The sequence below is a fragment of the Taurulus bubalis genome, assembly GCF_910589615.1.
Source record: "Taurulus bubalis genome assembly, chromosome: 13".
NCBI lineage: Eukaryota > Metazoa > Chordata > Actinopteri > Perciformes > Cottidae > Taurulus > Taurulus bubalis.
In genome coordinates, this window is record NC_136601.1 from 21,321,481 (window position 1) to 21,340,218 (window position 18,738).

The 18,738-nt window shown below is 44.7% G+C and overlaps 2 protein-coding genes across 2 annotated transcripts in view; both read right to left on the minus strand.

The window, feature by feature from the left end:
- The window catches only part of LOC306746020 (uncharacterized protein), a gene marked incomplete at its 5' end in the record, with an annotated part of 28,820 nt that extends 21,945 nt beyond the window's left edge, over positions 1-6,875 (minus strand). Inside the window, one exon of the mRNA XM_079228884.1 lies at positions 6,858-6,875. Coding sequence (XP_079085010.1) covers positions 6,858-6,875 — 18 coding nt within the window. The remainder of the gene's footprint in view (positions 1-6,857) is intronic.
- Positions 6,876-15,889: 9,014 nt separating this feature from the next.
- dcps (decapping enzyme, scavenger) lies at positions 15,890-18,261 on the minus strand (the record flags this gene model as incomplete). The annotated part of the gene is made up of 6 exons (XM_079228885.1): positions 15,890-16,312; positions 16,839-16,949; positions 17,157-17,270; positions 17,354-17,499; positions 17,589-17,739; positions 18,064-18,261. 6 exons carry the CDS (start codon positions 18,259-18,261, stop codon positions 16,046-16,048), a joined length of 987 nt encoding a protein of 328 aa, XP_079085011.1. The 3' UTR covers positions 15,890-16,045.
- Between the last annotated feature and the right edge of the window lie 477 nt (positions 18,262-18,738).

Genomic DNA, 18,738 nt, shown 5'->3' on the forward strand with positions numbered 1-18,738 from the left:
ACTACAGCAATTAGGGAGCGCAGAGTATTTACAATGAATCAGAGGCAGAGCGTAGACAAGTAGCCGACTGTGTACGGGAGCTTTTAACCCGTATTGTTGGACACTGTCGGGCAAAACCCCTTCAGCGCTGACGTCCATCGCTGCAGAGTTACATCGGTCGTCCCTGTGACCAGTCCAAGGAATATTCAATGCTTTCTCCCTTCGATAACGTGATTACGTTACGGTAACGATTTCCCATTAGATTTCCTTTTAGCGGTTTGGACGTACACAGTAGAAGCAGAGCTAAACCTCAGTCATGGGAGAGCAGTTAGAGCCGGGGGAGCCAACACCGTTTATGAATGAAATTCTGTTCTCCATCGCACAATCCGTCCCTTGATGCAGGGCGGCTCATTCGCATCGCATCAGTGTGGGTTTTCCGAATGTAAAGTATTATCAAGAACATCTATTTTTAATTCATGATGCCTTGAGCACAACACACACACATAAAAACTCGAAAAAGATGGGGATGTTTGAGGTGAAGAGCCCTGTGATGGGACTAATGCGGACCATTTAAACTCTGGTTGCAATATTCAGTCTGTTATTTCAATAGCAATGATCACCATTAATGCATCCCTCCGAGGGATCCGTAGGGAAACCCCAAAAAGACCAGTCAAAGGCCTATTTTTAGGTGCTTGGCCAGAGAATTTACGAATATATTCCCCGTGCAAAAGAAGAAGAAAAAGGCAGAGTCCTGGCAGAGTGAGTGGAGATCAGAATCCGGACCGAGGCGGTGCAGATGAATTGGCCGCGGTAATATGATGTTAGTGGGTCCATGACGGACCGCAAGCCTTCAATTTCCGCGGGGAGAAAGAGAGAGGAGAAGGATTTTTCCAGTCAGCTGAAACAATGAACTTGGCTGACTGAGATGAGCCTCTGGGTAGAGATGTAACATACAGACAAGGCGTGTTGCATAGACGGACATGAGCAGCATGCATGTCGACTTAGAGAGCACCATGCAGTATGTTGACGTGGTGGAATAACACAGACACATCACAGGGAATTCCTTTCGACATATTGGGTGCGAATCAGGCTAATAATCTTGGCTGGATCTCATCTCCAAGCCATCGCTTTTCTTTGCTGTGCACACGCTGAGAATCATACAGGGATCAGAACGCCTTCATTGGACAGTCGCTTTGCTGCAAATGAAGGACTGGACAAAAGCTTCCCTGAGCAGCTGGAATGAATTTCAGTAAAAAAAATGAAAAGGTAAATGGATACCCAAGATGCAATTCAGGACATAACACTTTAATTTGGTTTACTAACACACACGTTTTATAAAGCTAAGAACACTGACTTCCAGGAAACAGCAGATCCACTTAACCTAATGAATAACAGCCTGAACATGTTCTGTCGTAAAATAACACAAATCTGATCCAGAATGACAATTCAAATCGTCCTAAACTGATCAGGTAACCTGAGCTGATTCATGCTCATTTGAAGCTTGTCACATTCAACTGAACTTCTTGACTATTGTCGGTGCTCCAATGAGGCCGTAAGCCAGTTTCAAGTGCGAGGCCTAAACGAGCACTTGAGCAACACTCCAATGGCGAATCTGCGACAATTTAGTGAACATAACCTCACTTATTATCATGTTATATCTTGTTTTGTTTCATCTGTACAAACAAGGTACAGCAAGGCCTTCCTTCCTGCTGCTGTCAGGCTGCACAACCAACTGAGCTTGCAGAAGACCACAAATAACCCTTCAACCTGTGCAATATTAATATTAATACAGTTCATAATAATAGTTAAATTTTATTCTGTATATATATATATATATATATATAAAATTCCGTATTGTAGATTTTTACTGTTTTCTACCGTTTATGATTTATATTACTTCTTTTGATTTTTTACTCTTGTGTGCACTTTACCCTGTTTGCTTCTGTAATCCTGACATTTCCCCACTGCGGGACTAATAAAGGAATATCTAACCTAATCTAAACAACAATATGTTAAATCAATGGAGAGTTACATGCTGGAACCATTTCTCGGCTGGGCCAATGACTTCCCAGAGTTGTGTCGTCCGTCCGGTCTCAGCTCTAGCTACGTATTCAGTGTAAAAGCATGACAGTTGCCATCTATAATCTCATTTAACTGTTGGCAGGAAAGCGAATATGTCAAACCAGACACATCAGAGATTCAGACGGTCATCAAATTACAACGTAAAGTAGCCTGTCGTGGATCTGGTTCAATCTGGAATGGTTTATTGAACGCTGTACAAGGTCCAGTCTGGATGTTTCCTCCTGCCATCTTGTCACATGTCCCTCTGCATGTTATCTAATAAAACAGTAATTGGGAACAGCACGTAAAAAGGGCAGCAGCTACATCCTTCACTCTCTTATTACTCCCTCCCCAGATGTTAAAAAGCTTTTACACGAGTTTTGTTATTGTCTAACCCATCTCCATTACTTGAGCCAAAGGACCATAAAAGGGTATGAGAAATATATAAAGAATGTGGCCAGATAACAGCTCCACACCAACATGTCTTTGTTACCCCCGCCCCCCTCCTCTCGTTGTCTCTTCATTCTGTTTCCTCCGGTGTCATTATCTCACCATCCCTCCTCTCTCTCTTTGTCTGTTCCTCTGTCTCTCGTCCAACCGCACACACCCCCCCGCTGGGAACATGGCCTTTAAAACCGCGGTATTTCCCCTCGGCCCATTCAACCATTCAGAGCCTGCATAGTCAGCAGGAGACGGTGACTACGAAGGAAATTATTCAGAACATTTCAGTCCTGTGCTCCGAAGAATGTCACCGTTACTTTGACTTTCCCACGCATTTAAATGCAAAAAAAAAAGAGGTGATAAAGTAACAGTCATGACTTCCCAAGTGTGTTATTATAACCGCACGAGTCAGACTGGATAGGACTGATTATATCTTCACACAAACATCAAAATAACAGATATGTACTCTGATTGTAGGATGATCCACACTCTGAATGAAGACTTTGCAATCTTCGTCAACCTGGTAGAAAAGGTTTAGCTGACCTAAAGATAAAAACACTTTGAAAAGAAATTCATTCTTGTCTTAATAATACCCAGAATGAGGGCGGCTCAGTGTTCTTAGCTTCACCTAACGGTAGTTTTATGTGTACGTTATTTGTTCAGCTTCTGTATTCGTGCTGCCCCGTCATGTTTTGGGACACAGTTCATTTCTCACTACAGGTAGAGCCAACTTGGTGTATATTTAAATAGTAATAATAACATATTAAAAGTTTAGCCTTGGTAATCAGATGTAGGAATAACCACTTTAAGATTGCAACGCCCCTTAGTTTACATTTAAGTGAGAGGCATAAGAACTGTGTGTCGGTCTCTTCATCTCTAAACTGGACAGGAGCTCAATGCACTTTGTCAGCTTCAGATTTCATTGGAAATACCATTAATGTCCAAGCAGCTCCATAGCTGCCTTTTACCCCCGAGGTTTGTTTATAATACATAAACTATTCATTTGGGTTCCTCTCGTCTTCCAGCTCTCCTCCGTCTCCTCCTGAGCTCTTAGCAACACGCCTTAAATGGACTCCAGACAGAAACTGACCAAACACTCATCAGTGCTTCTGCTCGGCCTACATTCATTTACAGCTGCATCACCGTTCCCGCTGAACAAACTCGACCCGCTGTGGTTACATAATGCTTGTTGGGCCGGGGGGAGCATTGGGAAAGACTGGGGCCCGGTGAGGAAGTGAGAAAGTGAGAACACACACTTGTCGTCAGCTTCAAGACGCTCATCTACTTTCACCGTGCGGCTCAATGCCACTGGTGGGCGGGACCTAAAAACTGCCGGATGTTTGCAACAACTAGATTAAGATACTAAAACACGGAAAAAAGGTTAAAAACAGGCTTTTGCTCTGTTTTCTATGGATTGAAATATTACAGCATGTAGCCTGTTGCATCATGGGTTGTGGCCAATTAAGCATTTGTGAAGCCCGGGCTGTTTATTCACTGTCAAGCTTTCCTCTCTCCTTCCAGCTGACGGCTTTTAAAAGTCGGCTTTAGATTTACGCCTTATGTTCATATTGGGGACTTTAACGTGGGGACATTAAGGTCTCACCAAATGCTTCTGGAGAACAATAACACCACCTCACAGCAAACGTTTGACCTTTGTTTTCTGATGTCTTTAGTTCATTTTTGCTTGGCTTTTATTTGTTCTAATTTTTTTTTAACACTGCGTAGAAATCATTACATTTTTTTGAAAAAGTAACGGGAAAACATGAATTATTTTGTGTACGTTTTAAAAGTGTTCTTAGGACTTCAAGGCGTAGTTCATCCAAAAACAATATTAATCGTGAACAGTAAGCTACTTAAAGCCATAAGCTCTTTGTGGTCACAGGCAAAGTTTTCTATCAAATAACATCAAGGTGAGCGGAGCAACCCAAAAAGATGAAAGCACATCAGTGCAAACACTCTTTGAAGGCGCTACTCTTCCACGCAGTGGCGGTTCCACATGTAATTACGCCCCGGGCGAGACCCCCCCCCCCCCCCTCCGAGCGCCCCCCGGACAAATATTTTATTTTGAAAAAAAACCGGATACATCCGTCTGTGCGTAGCCTCAAACGTAACATCTTGACACATGTCAAGAGGTTACGTTACCCCAAAAGTGAAACTTAAAAGTCCGTTACAACTCTGTGTTCTGGATTGAAATCAAGGCAGAGTATACTGAGAACGCCGAAAAAGCTCTGAAACCCTGCCTCCATTTCAACATCCTGTCTTTGTGAAGCAGGTTTTAATGAAGTGACAGAGTGACATAAAGGTTTAAGGTACGGAGTAGAGTCAGTAGACTGGACATAAACAACAGACGTCGGGGCTCGGTCTTTTTCTCCCGTCACCCCGAGACGGACCGGCTCGTAGCAGAGAAACAAGCTCAGGCCCGCCCCACACACACACACACACACACACACACACACACACACACACACACACACACACACACACACACACACACACACACACACACACACACACACACACACACGACCCGCAGCCGCCACCACCCCCCCAGCAAGCAGCCGCAGGGGGCCCGGGCGTCCGCGTGGGGGGTTGGCAATCCGCCAACCCCCCACACAGTGGCATGATAGATATCGAAAACCGCTTCACGGCCCAGATGATTTTTTTTTTTTTTTTAAGTGGTCGTGCCGCCCCCCACGTGTCATGAAAAAGTGCCGCCCCGGGCAGCGGCCCGGGTCGCCGTGCCCAAAACCGCCCCTGCTTCCACGAACCAAAGCAGGATTTATTTTTATTGTGTGCATGCATGCCTTTCTCGGATAATCTGAAAAAGATTTGTTTAGAACCAATAAGTTTTCCATGAACCCGCAAATACATAAAGACGCTTTGACAGAGCTGCACATTCATTTTTCAGCATTTTTTTTTAATGTCTTTCTTTCATCCTCTGTCAACATCTGTTTGCATTTTTCAGATTCTTTGCTCTTCTTGACAGTATTCAATAAAAACTTTTTCCCGGAGACCACACAGACAGAGCCTAGCAGCCTATGTACAAATCATATTGTTTTTGGTTGAACTATTCCTTTAAACCGCTCAGCCAAGCATATGAATGGTGGACTTGTTGAAAATACGACTTCATTAGTTCAGTCTGAAGGCACCATCAGCTTTGCATACTGACAGTTTGTAGTTAGAAGTCATTCAAGCTCATCTTTGTTTCAGTATTGAACGAATTCCAGGAGAGCACAAATGTGGTTCTTCAGTTGGATCTGTGTGTCGCTGTCTCACAGCTCATCCACACGCCTAATTCACTTTCCCCCTGTGTCACACTCTCTCTCTCACACACACACAAACAAAATGTTTGTCTAAGTCAACTCGGCTGAGTGGGCCAAAAAAGCTTCCATTGTTGTCGTGTCATGAGACTGAGAGGCCAAAGACAAAGACAGTGGACGGGGGAATCAGTGAGCTCAACACCACATCGCCACAGCTCTGCTCCAAATGAAGTTTCTTTACTATAGTCAAAAAGCTAAAGGCCCTCATTATCCTAACCGTCTGTGGTCCCGTCGCACTGCCAAGCCCAGGCCTATATATAGCGAGTCAAAGCATTCAGATCACTGAGGGCTCCTCTCAACTACGACAGAAAACAAGCACTCAAATTGAAAGAAGGACGGAGTCTAATGTGCCCACAGCTATCAAGTATGCAGCCCTGCGTTGAGCAACACCATGACTGATCCCGCCTCAGAGAGTACTGACAGCAGATAGTGTTCATCGACCTGATTCTCTTGCGTAAAAACAAAAACAAGAGCAAGTCTGGTCCTGGGATTTCCTGACTCGTCATTAACTACCAGTGTAAAATCACTCTCCGAGCTCTGAGTCATACAGCTGACTGTCAGCGCCGACTACAAGCCATTGATTGTGTCCATAAACAAAAGTTTGATTAGACAGCTGCAACTAAAGGCAGGGTCAACCCTGGGGGTAAAACTACAACCCACAGCGTGTGGTTACAATCAGCGCGCTCTGAGGGGAAAGATTTGTAATTTCTGTCTGCTGTGGTCAGCATATTTGGCTCTTCAGTACAAGATGTGTCCACTTGTGAGATAACACCTGTTTGTGCCTTTAGGTATTACAAGTCCACGGCCTCTATTGCGATAGTTGAACGATGGCATATCCCTTTCAGATGACAGCTTCCTGCGACACAGAGCTTTAGTCATGTTGTACGTGAGGAGTGATGTCGAAACAAGAGTTTGCAATATTCAGGAGATCCATTCTGAGTTATTGTCGCTTGGTGCAACACAACTGAGCATCACAATATCGCTTCATCATAATCATTCACCAGTATTATACGCAGATGAAAGTAATGCAAAATCATTATGGCAAAAACAACTTACTTTTTGCTCTTGAAGCATCCATACATCCCAGCCATGGTGGAAGAACTGTCCCAAGACAAAATACCTCTTTCTTAGTCTTTGCAAAATTACAGTTTTTTTTGTTCACCCTCAAATCCAACACCTTGAGCGGTTGTCCCGCATCAGACCCTGACTCCTCTCTCTCTCTTTGCAACTGAGAAGATGCAACTCCACACGGGAAGACAGCTCTCTCTTCCAAGTCAAACCATCTTCCCCCTCCCTTTGAGCTCCGCTACAGTCCCGAATTTCACACAGAGCTCTCTTCTCCAAACTTTAGAGGCACAACAGCGAGCCAATCCTAACCGCAGTCAAAGTGGGATTATGCCGGGATCAGAGTATCACGCAAGAAGCACAGAATTATGGGAGCAAAAAACAGGAATCTCCTTCTCAAAAGAATCAGGAATGTCCTCGGAAGCGAGGAAATCGGCTTTTCCTGGAGAAGCACGTCTCACAGTGCAGAACAAATCCTTGTGGTGGTTCAATACAGCAGTGAGCTCGCAGGAGAACAATTGACTAAATGAGTGACTGAGTTGCTGCTGCATGCCTCACTCCTCTCCTCCCGGTCACCACGGCTGGAAATGCAGCGGAGGGAAGGGCGAGGGAGGAGGATAAAGAGGGTGGAATGAGGGAGGAGGCAAAGTGGGAGCAAGAGCCTGCCCCCCATGACCTTATCCTCTTCCTTTGTCACCCGACTGTTCACTGATCAACTAAATCAGTTATTCTGTAGACTGGCCGATGCCATGTTTTTCATTTAATGATGAATAGTTGTGCTTAAACATATGCTTTAGTTATTTATTTATTTTTAAATGGCGTGCGCAAGTTGCGCCGTGAGTGTGTGTGCATCTCTGTGTCTGTCCACGGCCAATCTCCAATTCTTCTGGCAAGAAAACTGGATAATATTTTGGGTGGCCGATTATAGACACATGCTAAAGGACTTCTTGTGGTTGCCGTGACTCAAACAGTCTTAAAAAACTTGTATTTCAGGTTTTAAACTGCCAATGATTGCTTGCTGACTCCTCACTCACTACTATTAATCGAGCTCTAGCCAGCAGGGGTCGCTAGCGCATCGTTGACCCCCAGCCACTGCCCTGCAGCAGAGACAAAGTCGAGGCTAACCGTAGACTGTATATCTATGAGGGAAACAATTTGTCCACGTTGATTTATTTGGACGTGTCTCTGAGTTATTCCATGCCTTTTTATTGGCCATCAGCCTCCATTCTTACTCGCGTACTGTGGAAAAATAGACTCCTAAATGAAGCTGCATGAGGTAGCGAGATAGCTCGTGTGAGCTAACGACCCCTGTCTTGATGAGCAGCTAGCATGATGTGGACTGAGCGCTCTAACATCTTTCAGCTCATTGTTACTGTTTTGAATCAATCTCTCGGCTCTCATTAGCATTGTTTCCAGCTACCAGTTATGAAAAAAAACTGTGATAAACCCACTGTAAGCTATGGACAGAGTTAGCGCTGTTAGCTGGTGAACAAAGTGGAGCATTTAGCTGCTAATGAGCCAGATATTCCCCCTGGGTTTGATGGAGATCAATAATGCAGGCTTAACTTATAAAGTTATTTATTTAATTGAAGTTAAATCAAAACTAATTCAAATAAAAAAGAAAGTGCTTTATCAAATCATTCAGGCTTAATCATTACTGGACCTACACCCACTGATGACTTTTATTTTACTGCAATCTCTTGCTAACTTGGCTGTTGTATATTTAGAATATAAGTGCAACTAATTTACTGAACCTCTGAAGACTTATATTTACACATAGTAGAGTATTTACATACTGTATGTTGTATCTATCGGTCTGTCTATTGAGGAAAGTATGTGCTGTATATTGTTTGACCCTGAGAACCTAAAGGCCGAACTGTTTCGGAAAAGCCCACATGAGATAACACAAAAAACAAACAATTTCCCAGCCATACAGGGACAAATTAGATTTACTTGGGCTCCATTCAGTATAGACTTTCCTGGTGCACTGTGGTGTTCTACTTTCACAAAATGGACTTGCTTTGCTAAAATCAATCGATATACATGCGCTTAGTGATGACAGCATGGATTTTTCTCAATTGACGGATGCTCGTGACAGGATATTTATAATGGAGGTTTTAGTTTGTGCCACCAGCCTAAAAAAAAAAATCAAAGGCTGACAAAAAAGTGGAATCAAAAGTTTCTCCCAGATGTGATCGTCCTTTGCCACGCCTCTGTGTACGCTCAGCTTGTCTGAGTTATCGTCACACCGTTCATGTCACTGCCCGTCAAATGCCTCGCGCAAAAACAGAGCCTCGCGTTAATCATTGCCTCCGTCTCGGCACGAGGGCCTAGCGGTCGCGCAACAGCCTGTCGCAGTTAATCACCATAAGTAGGGAGCTGATCGACCTACAACCACTACAGCACCGAGTGCCTGTGCGTGTGCGGCTGCCAGGTGACATAAGGGTTGATCCAGAGACTCCCTGCTGCTAAAACCTCACAGACACACACACACAACCGAGAGAAGGAGTCAATTTTAGCTCTCTGGCCGGTTCACTTAAATGATCATTGTAGGATCCTGACAACCACATTGGAATAAAATGACAAAAATCATCCCCTATGATAAGGAATGCCTTTACACGCTTCAATAGTTCACGGGTTAGAGAGATATCAAGGCAAAGTTTAAAGATGTACTCCTTCCAGAAATGCTTTGTCATCCAATTGCACCTCTGAACTGAATCTCAAACGCAAGAGTAGAATCTTAGTGCTGAGGCGGCCGCATGAAAACTGGCCTCAAAAACATCCACATCCCATTAATCATTCGACCGTTCACCGAAGAGGGGTGATAGTGGGGCGGATTGCTCAATTCCGACGTGCCCAGACCGACTGTTGTCTGTGTGACTCACTCCAAACATGTTGAAATTGATATAAGCTGTCCAAGTCACCAGAGTGAGTGTGTATGTGTGTGTGTTTGTCAGAGTAAACAAAGACAGACTCGGTCTGTATCAGTTCCAGAGCTCTGCAGCTCCATTTCAACAGAATAATAAACAAACACGCAGCCTCGAAAATCCTTGTTGGCACCCTGGGACTGCAAAATTCCTCCACACACACACACACACACACACACACACACACACACACACACACACACACACACACACACACACACACACACACACACACACACACACACACACACACACACACCCCCGCCTCCCCCCCCATCAGAAAGGACCCTCTCAGGTGAAGTAGGGTTGACAGAGGATTTCCTCCATTTTAACGTGCGGGTTAATCAAGTGTTTCCACCAAACATTCAGCGTTCAATACATTCGCTCGTGATTAACTCCAGGAATCAGGATCCTGGGATTCCCCATCCTGAACCCCTCCGCCACGCAGCCAGGATGTCCAGACACTCAGGAAAAGCAATGTATCAGACACAAACCTACACGCAGCTCACGAGACAGGAGAATAAATCAAATTCAAAGAAGTGTACGACACTTCCTGTCACGTAAAACTGGGTCAAACCAATTAGACGGGGCACGTCTGAGAGTGAGCCGGATGAGAGTGAACCAAAACATTAAAGTTGCTTCCCACAAAACCAAAACAACGAGCTGAAAATGCTAAAAAGCTGCGATGGGAAAGAGGTTGCATAGATGATGCAACCTCCCATCAGAGTGGCTTTAATCGTCCAGGTATCAGTCACAGCACACCCAATCCAGGAATGTTACTTTTCCTTTTTAGGTGGGAAAATGAACTCTCAGCCTTTTTGAGAGGGAATCTAAAAGACTCCCTCTTTACGAGAGATTTATGACCTCTCAGTACATGAAACACCTGGTCGCTCCCTTCACTCGTTTTCACCTCCCGAAAAACAAAAAGAAGAAGATTTTCAAAACGCAACCGTCCAAAGTCTCCGTCTACGTGTGCTGGATGAATTTCTCAACGCTGACATGTCCGAACGGATCCAAGTGTGGCGCAACTCTTTGTGAAATGTGTACATGTCTAAATGTGTGTGAGTGTATATATACATATATATATCTCAATCATGCAGCTTTCTGTTTATAGAGCCAAGAGGAATGTGGGCCAGTTTTCCTTCGAAGAAAAAAAGTGGATGTTGGTATTTCCTGAAACGTGAGAGAGAGAAAGAGAGAGAGAGAGAGAGAGAGAGAGAGAGAGAGAGAGAGAGAGAGAGAAGCTGAAGGGCGGTCCTTTTAGTAATCATAATAAATGAACTTATTCGTGTGAAGTGGATTTATATATTGAGCTTTTGACTTTGAGAACACAAACTACAGTGGGAGGGACGAAGGTAGAGAGAGCTCAGGTAGATATGATGAACTGAATGATGGCTGAGTTCCATTTAGCTGCTCTAGTTTAATGTCCTGGGGCCTAGACGGTGCCACACAAGCACAGACTGGCTCAGAGCCCAGAAGGTTAGCCGCCCTACCCCCAGGCTAACTCTGAGAGCCATGTTGCAATGGTGACAGTCAGTGACGGCTGCTGACCAGTGGCATCGAACAGAAGAAGAGGAGGAAAACGTGCCTCTTGGTTTGCGGTTTGCCAACAATATGGCGGAGCGCATAATGAGAAGGGAAAGAGCTTTTAAACAGAACGGTGACCACGTCGACAGTGGTTTGCATTTGTCCGGGTCGAACTTGTCCTGCCCAGCCTGAGGGCAACCTCCGGTTCTGCAAAGGGAACCTTAAACATGCACTCTTTCCACTGGCCACCAGGGGGCGACTCCTCCGGTTGCAAAAACAGTCCGATTGTGTGGAAGTCAATGAGAAAGTTGAGCTAATAAGACATTTATAGGCAAACTGAATTGTCTGGCGGCAAAAGATGGCGGCAACCACAAACCAACGAGGTATCACGATGACAACGTCCACTTTTTAAGTACAGCCTGTGTGCAAATCTCACTGAAATAAACGAGGGACAATGTTTTCTACACAGTCCTCATGAGCTGAAACTGAAATGCTACGTGTAAAGACAGCAGACACAAGCTCAGATTGGACGCTGAAGAAAAAGCACGACGTCTCCGAGTGTCTGGGAATAAAACTTTGTGTTTTGAAATGAGTTCTGCTACATTTAGGTGGATTCTCTTTTGGCTCACCAACACTAAAACAACCTCCACAAACTGAATCCCCCCACTGTTAGAGTTCTGGACTTGTGGTCGACCAAGAGGCCCTGCTTTTCTTCCCTCCTCTTTCTGCTTTATTCTTTCCATCCCTTTCCTCCATCTCCATCACTTCTTTCCCCTCTGCTGCTCGAGTTCCTCTCACCAGCCCCTGCAGTGCAACGCCTTCTCCCTCTCCTCTGTTTTGTGGTTTCTCTCAGTCGCCTATTCTCTCCATTACAAAGTGCACATGCTGATCCAGATCTCTTGCTCAGAGGAAGAGGAGGAGGAAGAGGAGGAGGGGAGTTACTCTGTAGCTCTCTGAATTCCACCTCACATCTGGAAACTATCTTCTTTCTCTCTCTCTCTGTTTGCCAATCTCTCGCCCCCTTTTCTCTGTCGCTCTATGTTGTAATGTAAATAGCCCTGTAATCATACTCCTGCAAGAGCCAGCCATACTGGGTGGTGTGTGTGTGTGTGTGTGTGTGTGTGTGTGTGTGTGTGACAGATCCTACACAGAGCACACTCCTCCAACAAGCTGAGATATATTCTTCTTTTTCTCCATCTCTGAGCTTTTTGGCGTGAACAAAACACACACACCTATTGTGTGTGTTGTGTGTGTGTGTGTGTGTGTGTGTGTGTGTGTGCGTGTGTTGAAGCAGCAACAGGAGGCCCACATGCGGTTGATTCAAAGAGTTGAAGTGAAGGACGGCGGCCTCTAACCTGAACGCCGACGCCTTCACAGAGCGAAGAACGCATCTCAATGCTACGACTGTGGTGGACGGTCAGTGAACATGCCGTCAGGTTTGATCACGGTTGAATTTTCATGACGATACTTCAGCAAACTATGTTGCAACTTTTGTTTCTCCTGTCTGCCTTTAGTAGATCATCAGATTATCAGTAGAGGATGTACTGTAGAGGTCAGCTAACCAATGAATGTGTAGGGCAACTTCATCAAACCAAATACTACATACATAAAGTTGTGAGACTCAACTTTTTCTGTCTTTTCCCAGGTTGCGATGTCCAACCTTGACAAGCACACCGACCTTCATTCATAAAAACGGATGTTCCCTGTAATGGTGCAGGGAGTGACACTGGCCTCACCATCAACTAACCCCAGACAGGAGGAAACAACCCACAAACACCTCCAGTACGCAGCAGAGGCCCATCCAGCTCCACTGGGCGGGACACGACAACAGCTGTGTACGTGTCTCAGTGTGTGTATAAGTGTGTATAAGTGTGTATGTGCGTTATCACAATGCCATTTCCTCTCAGAGGGGAACAGTAAACAGGACATCTGTAAAATCTCTGAGGGCTTGTTCAATGACCCAGTGACTAGAACGACCTGATCAGCCCTCCAATCGGCTGTGACAGTTGACAGGCCACACACACACACACACACACACACACACACACACACACACACACACACACACACACACAGTCAGATTACCAGGGCGGTGGTCTGACGGCATCGATTATCCGGCTGTTGGAGGCGGTGCGTTCGCCTCATTGTCACAGAGAAACACTCAGAGAGGTGGAGGTTCATCCTCATGAGGATCAGATCAGCAGATCCCGGATCAATGGAGCCGTTCATCCTCTCACGCCGACTCACAACACGACTATTCTGAGTCGGGCGGCGTTCAGGATTACAGAGGTTCCCACACAGTGAAATATAACTGTTTAATCTGGCCCGTCCTTGACCTGCTGCTGCCAAACACTGAGCTCACACACCGTGTTACACTGTGTGTGTGTGTGTGTGTGTGTGTGTGTGTGTGTGTGTGTGTGTGTGTGTGTGTGTGTGTGTGTGTGCGTGTGTGTGTGTGTGTGATCTCACAGTGTTACAGAATGGCTGACAGTAATGGAAAAGGAGGAAATCGACTTTGAATTGAAGACTAAAATAATAATAATAATAATAATAATAATAATAATAATAATAATAATAAAACCAATGGAATACACAGTTCTTCAGGTAAAGACTTATTACAACATGCACGTGCAAACAGCTGTTCTACAATAACACACTAAAGAGCAGATGTGGATTATCAACAGGGTCCTTATGGGCAGATTAGCCAATTTAAGACAGTTCACCCCAAACATACTCTGAAATATGGATAAGGTTAGTAGTGACCTCATCAGAGTGCGTTTGGGGTGAATAATGAAATGAAAGAAAAAGTAAAGATAATCTGTGAGTATATCAATTTTAATTATTTAAAAGATGTATCTGATCACCAACACCCAAACGTATATAGTGCAACCAACATACAAAAACTAAATAAAGTTAGAACATCAAAGAGATGTCCCAAAATAAAACCCTCTAAAATAAAAAACTCCCTATCTCTTGAGAATAATTAGAGCCATAAGCAGCCCACCTACATCGTCCCAGTGTTCCCAGTAAGCGCGATCCAAACAGAAAACACACTTATCCTCCTCCTCCTCCTCCTCCTCCCTCAACAACTTCGGCCGAAGCACAAAACAAAAGCGATATCGACCGCATGTATCGATCAACGTCATAAATTCCGTTCAGCCCAATAACAACTCTCTCTCACACACACACCTCCGCCAACAAGTTGCCCTCTCGCGCAGCTGCGTTGCGTTCAGGTGTCCCGTGCACGCGCGGGGTACTCACCGGGTGGGCTCTATCTCAGCCGGCGTCAGGGTGAAGTCATCCCTCAGACTGGAGCAGGACGTCAGCGCTGCTGCTGCACGAGTGACTAGTGATTGGATTATTTGTCTCGGTCCCTGCGTCCTCTGCTCCACGGTGCTGCGTTCACAGGCGGCTCGGAATAGCCACAATCCTGCCGCGACTCAAAATAAAAAAGAAATAGCTCAAGTTTAAATCACTTTCTGGGACAAAATTATTTGAATGTAGAGTTTGTGACACAAGTGCAATAGTGTGTTTCATCCGATTCTTCTATGCTATTCTGTGCTGGTTCAGTTGTGACATTGAACTAATACAATGCTGTCATGCAGATTGAACTGTGATGGCTCTCTCACTCATAACGTGACAGATTCACTCAAATTCAGAATCTTTTAGAATTTACAAAACTTCTCTTGACATTAATGAACTCGACCCTTGAACAGGTTGTAGCCATCAGACTAACAGACCACTGAAGGGTCCCTGACACGCTGCCTGAATGGATATGACGAGTCTCTTATTCTATTTTCTGACAGGTTTGGGTCCTGTTAATTAGTTTACATTTTTACGAGCAACACACGAATGCAACATAAGCACAAAGCAGAGCATCGGGCCAACTGACATCTGATGAGATGAAAAAAAGATGCCTGCTGCAAGAAAAATCCTTAATACCAAACAACTGAACGCCTCTCTGCCTGGACAGTAAACGCACCACTCTGCTTCCACACTGGATCACCCGTCACCTCTCCTGGAGCCGGTCGGTTGAAGCTGTTAGAAGCTCTGACAGAATGTTGATCAGTCCAACTAAACATAGTACTTGGGTTTCAAATGTTTGCAAACTGGCCTGTGGTGATGACCTGCAACACACCATTTGTTCTCTTTTAGAGATGAAAAAGGAAACCAAGGGGAAGCCCACTTTATTATTAGTTACCGAGACTGGAGTTTGTTTTTGTGTTGAGTTTCACTGGAAAAGTTGGGACTCTTTTGGGATTATTGCTGCCATCTGGTGTTGTGGCAGAGTTCATGTACCGCAGCATTATTCAGACATCAAAATTTGGGAGGTTTGAATTGCCTCAGTGTTTGAAAGGTGCTCTATAAAAAAGCACCACCAGGATATGTGATGAAAAGCAAGCGTTGACTTCTGTCTCAGGCAACTGAACCCGTCGTTAATATTACAAAACAAGTGACAACATGAAGACGGAGTAGAAAAGAAAAAGCTCTTTAATTCAGTCGGCAACATTCAGTTAACACATAGAAAACATTTAAAACAGAGACGGACAGAAAAGCCCTTTAGCTGCTGGGTGGACTCGTGTCACGTCAGGAACAATATGAAGATCGTTGCACAATAAAAAACACATACAAATTAAGTAGCAAATACAAAAAAAGCTCCTCCATAAACCACACAGCGTGGATGTGAATCTACTAACGGGTGGAATGAGTGCATGGCGGGGAGAGTCACAGCCGGCCCGCCTCCTTAAACTTGCTGAGCAGTCCGTCGTCCGCCCTCAGGGGGAAGTACAGGGTCCGTGTTTTGTAGTACTGGGGGTCGGACCGGAGGTTTTGGATGACGTCGGCGAGGAGGTGGGCTCGCTCCACGCCGCAGCCCGGCACCTCATAGCCCAGCTTGGTGAAGTGGACGTGGAGGTGGTAGTAGGACGGCTGGTAGTGCAGGTAGACTCTCAGCTTACTGGCCGCAAGGCTGTAGCGCTGCAGAACGGCCTCCTAGACCACAAGGAAAGGGGCGTCGTCAGACTCTACGCATGTTTGACCTTATGGATATGTCCACTGCTGTCTCCAATCACTAAGAGCTATGTCCCGTCTCATTTTCTCGATTTTACAAAATTTCTTAAATTCACCTTTTAAAAAAAAAGGCACTTGCATGAGATACATACCCATGTGTTACGTACAAAATTGCAGAAAAATCTGAATTGAAGCTCGATTTTTGAAATTCTTCATATCTCTTGTGAAAACATATCTTTACTTATGTGGACGAACGTTTTGGTGATGGAAATTGGTTTACCAAAGGTCTTAAGTTCACAAAAGCAGAGGAATATATGAATAAGATGGTAGATACATGTAAATAAATGTCTAATACCAAATGTTGTATTATCCTTTTTTGAGTAGAAGTGTTGTCTGTCACTACTTTCATCAAAATGAGAGGGACTGAGATAAAATGGGACTGAAATCATTGAAATCCAATGACTTCATACTACAGACGTTTCTGCTTGTTTGTTATTTTTTCCCTCACCTTTCCTTTCTGGAAGATGTTCTGCAGCAGCGCTAGATGCTCTGACGTCAGGTCCCTGAGACTCCTGATGTCTCTTTGATGTACGATGGCAATCAGGTACAGATCATCAACCTGAAGACAGACGTTGTTAAACTGCGTAGTCCGTTGATGCTCAGCAAGGAAACGTGCAGCTGCTCAGCATCACACACAGTTGACGCAACGTTATTTCTCACGCCAGGAGAAAAGGCTGTAGTCTTGAGAGTGTAACCGTCTGAAATCACAAGGCTGACGAGTATTTTTTGGGTTACAGACTGTGGTCCAGCATTGGTGTCAGCTCACCTGTTTCTGGTCCCATTTGAAATCTGGGAGGAGGACAAAGCCAACCTCTGGGTCTGGATCTTCATAGACTATCCTCTCAGCCTCCGCCTTCTTCTCCAGGATGTTGTGGACCCACTAGAGGAGATAAATCGACATGTTAATGTTGTACACTCACGGAGATGCTATATGATGCAAGCGCGTGATTTCAGGATACCGACCTGCACGCTGAAACTCTGCTTCTGAATGTAGGGCAAAGTGATGGACTTGTAGTCCTCCCCCGTCTCCTCCACCAGGGAACTCTCCTGTCGCTGGTATTTCTTGACATGCTTCTCTGTGGCCGGACACACGACCGTGGTCTTGATCTCTGCAGAAACAGAAATGCACAGGCTGTCAAACTTTGGCTGAGCCGATACCTTCAGTCAGTTCATGATATCTTCTTCATTTTTACTGCACCATTGAGTTGAGGGGGCGGCAGCAGCCGATAGGTGCTGTAGATGTCGTTCCTCATCTCCAGCTTCAGCTTGGCGCCAGTGAGGAGCTCAGCCAGGGCGTCCTCTCTGATGGGCGTCTTCTCCAGGATGACCACAGCCTCCTGGTCGCCGAGCTGGTGATGACAATAATTTCAATAATTGACTTACTGCCTGAGTTAATAAGGAGGCTCGTTATGCCCTCATGATGGAATGAATGCAAACCAGCCATTCACGTGTTGTCGCACTCAAAACTTACAAAAAGGCAATATCACGCGGACTATTATTTTGAAATATCGAACCGGAAGTCAATGGTTCAATCTCTGCTTCACGAAACTACTCAGCCCTTAGAATTAATACAATAAAACCCTTTCCCGCTTAAGTTACCAACAATTGCTCTCAGCAGCACCGAAGCTAGAGTTAGTGAGCTAAACTGTTTCTTCCAGCTAACTTCCGGTTACCTTTCCGTGCACGAAGATGGTCTTCTCCCGGGATGAATCACTCAAGACAGACGTCGTTTTAAACTCGGACAGAATATTTTCAGATTCAGGATCCTTTCCAACTCCTCCGTCGCCATTCTCATTGTCAGCTTTCGCCTTCTTGACTCTCTGAGATAATTCATCGGTTCCAACGTTGTCCGTTCCCCGTTTGTCCGCCATGTTTTGTGTTGCAGCCTTTGTGGCCAAAGATCGTCTATGTGTAGGCCGATGACTTACTCATCAACGAACAGAAGAACCCCAAATCCACTCAACAAACCGAGACCGAGCCTCGTGCCAAAGTGTTTGAAGATCAGGACGTTTTTTCCCTATTGTAAAATATGTTATGGATATTTTAATATTACAACAGTACATGTCAACATCAGCAATTTTATAATGTTCTCTTTTTTTTGAGGAGTTTCTTCCACCAATATGAATAATAGACAATAGTTAAAAACATACAGACACTTATATTTCCAGAAACAAGAAGAATACCTATATATCTACACCACAGGTGTATAGAGAGGACAGTATATATATATAGTCCATCTGGGAAGCTTGAGCAAGATTCTGAAAGCATCATTAAATGCACCTGAATCTTTTTCATTTTTGCTTTTCTGTAACTGCACCATGGAGAGTACAGTATATATATATATATAT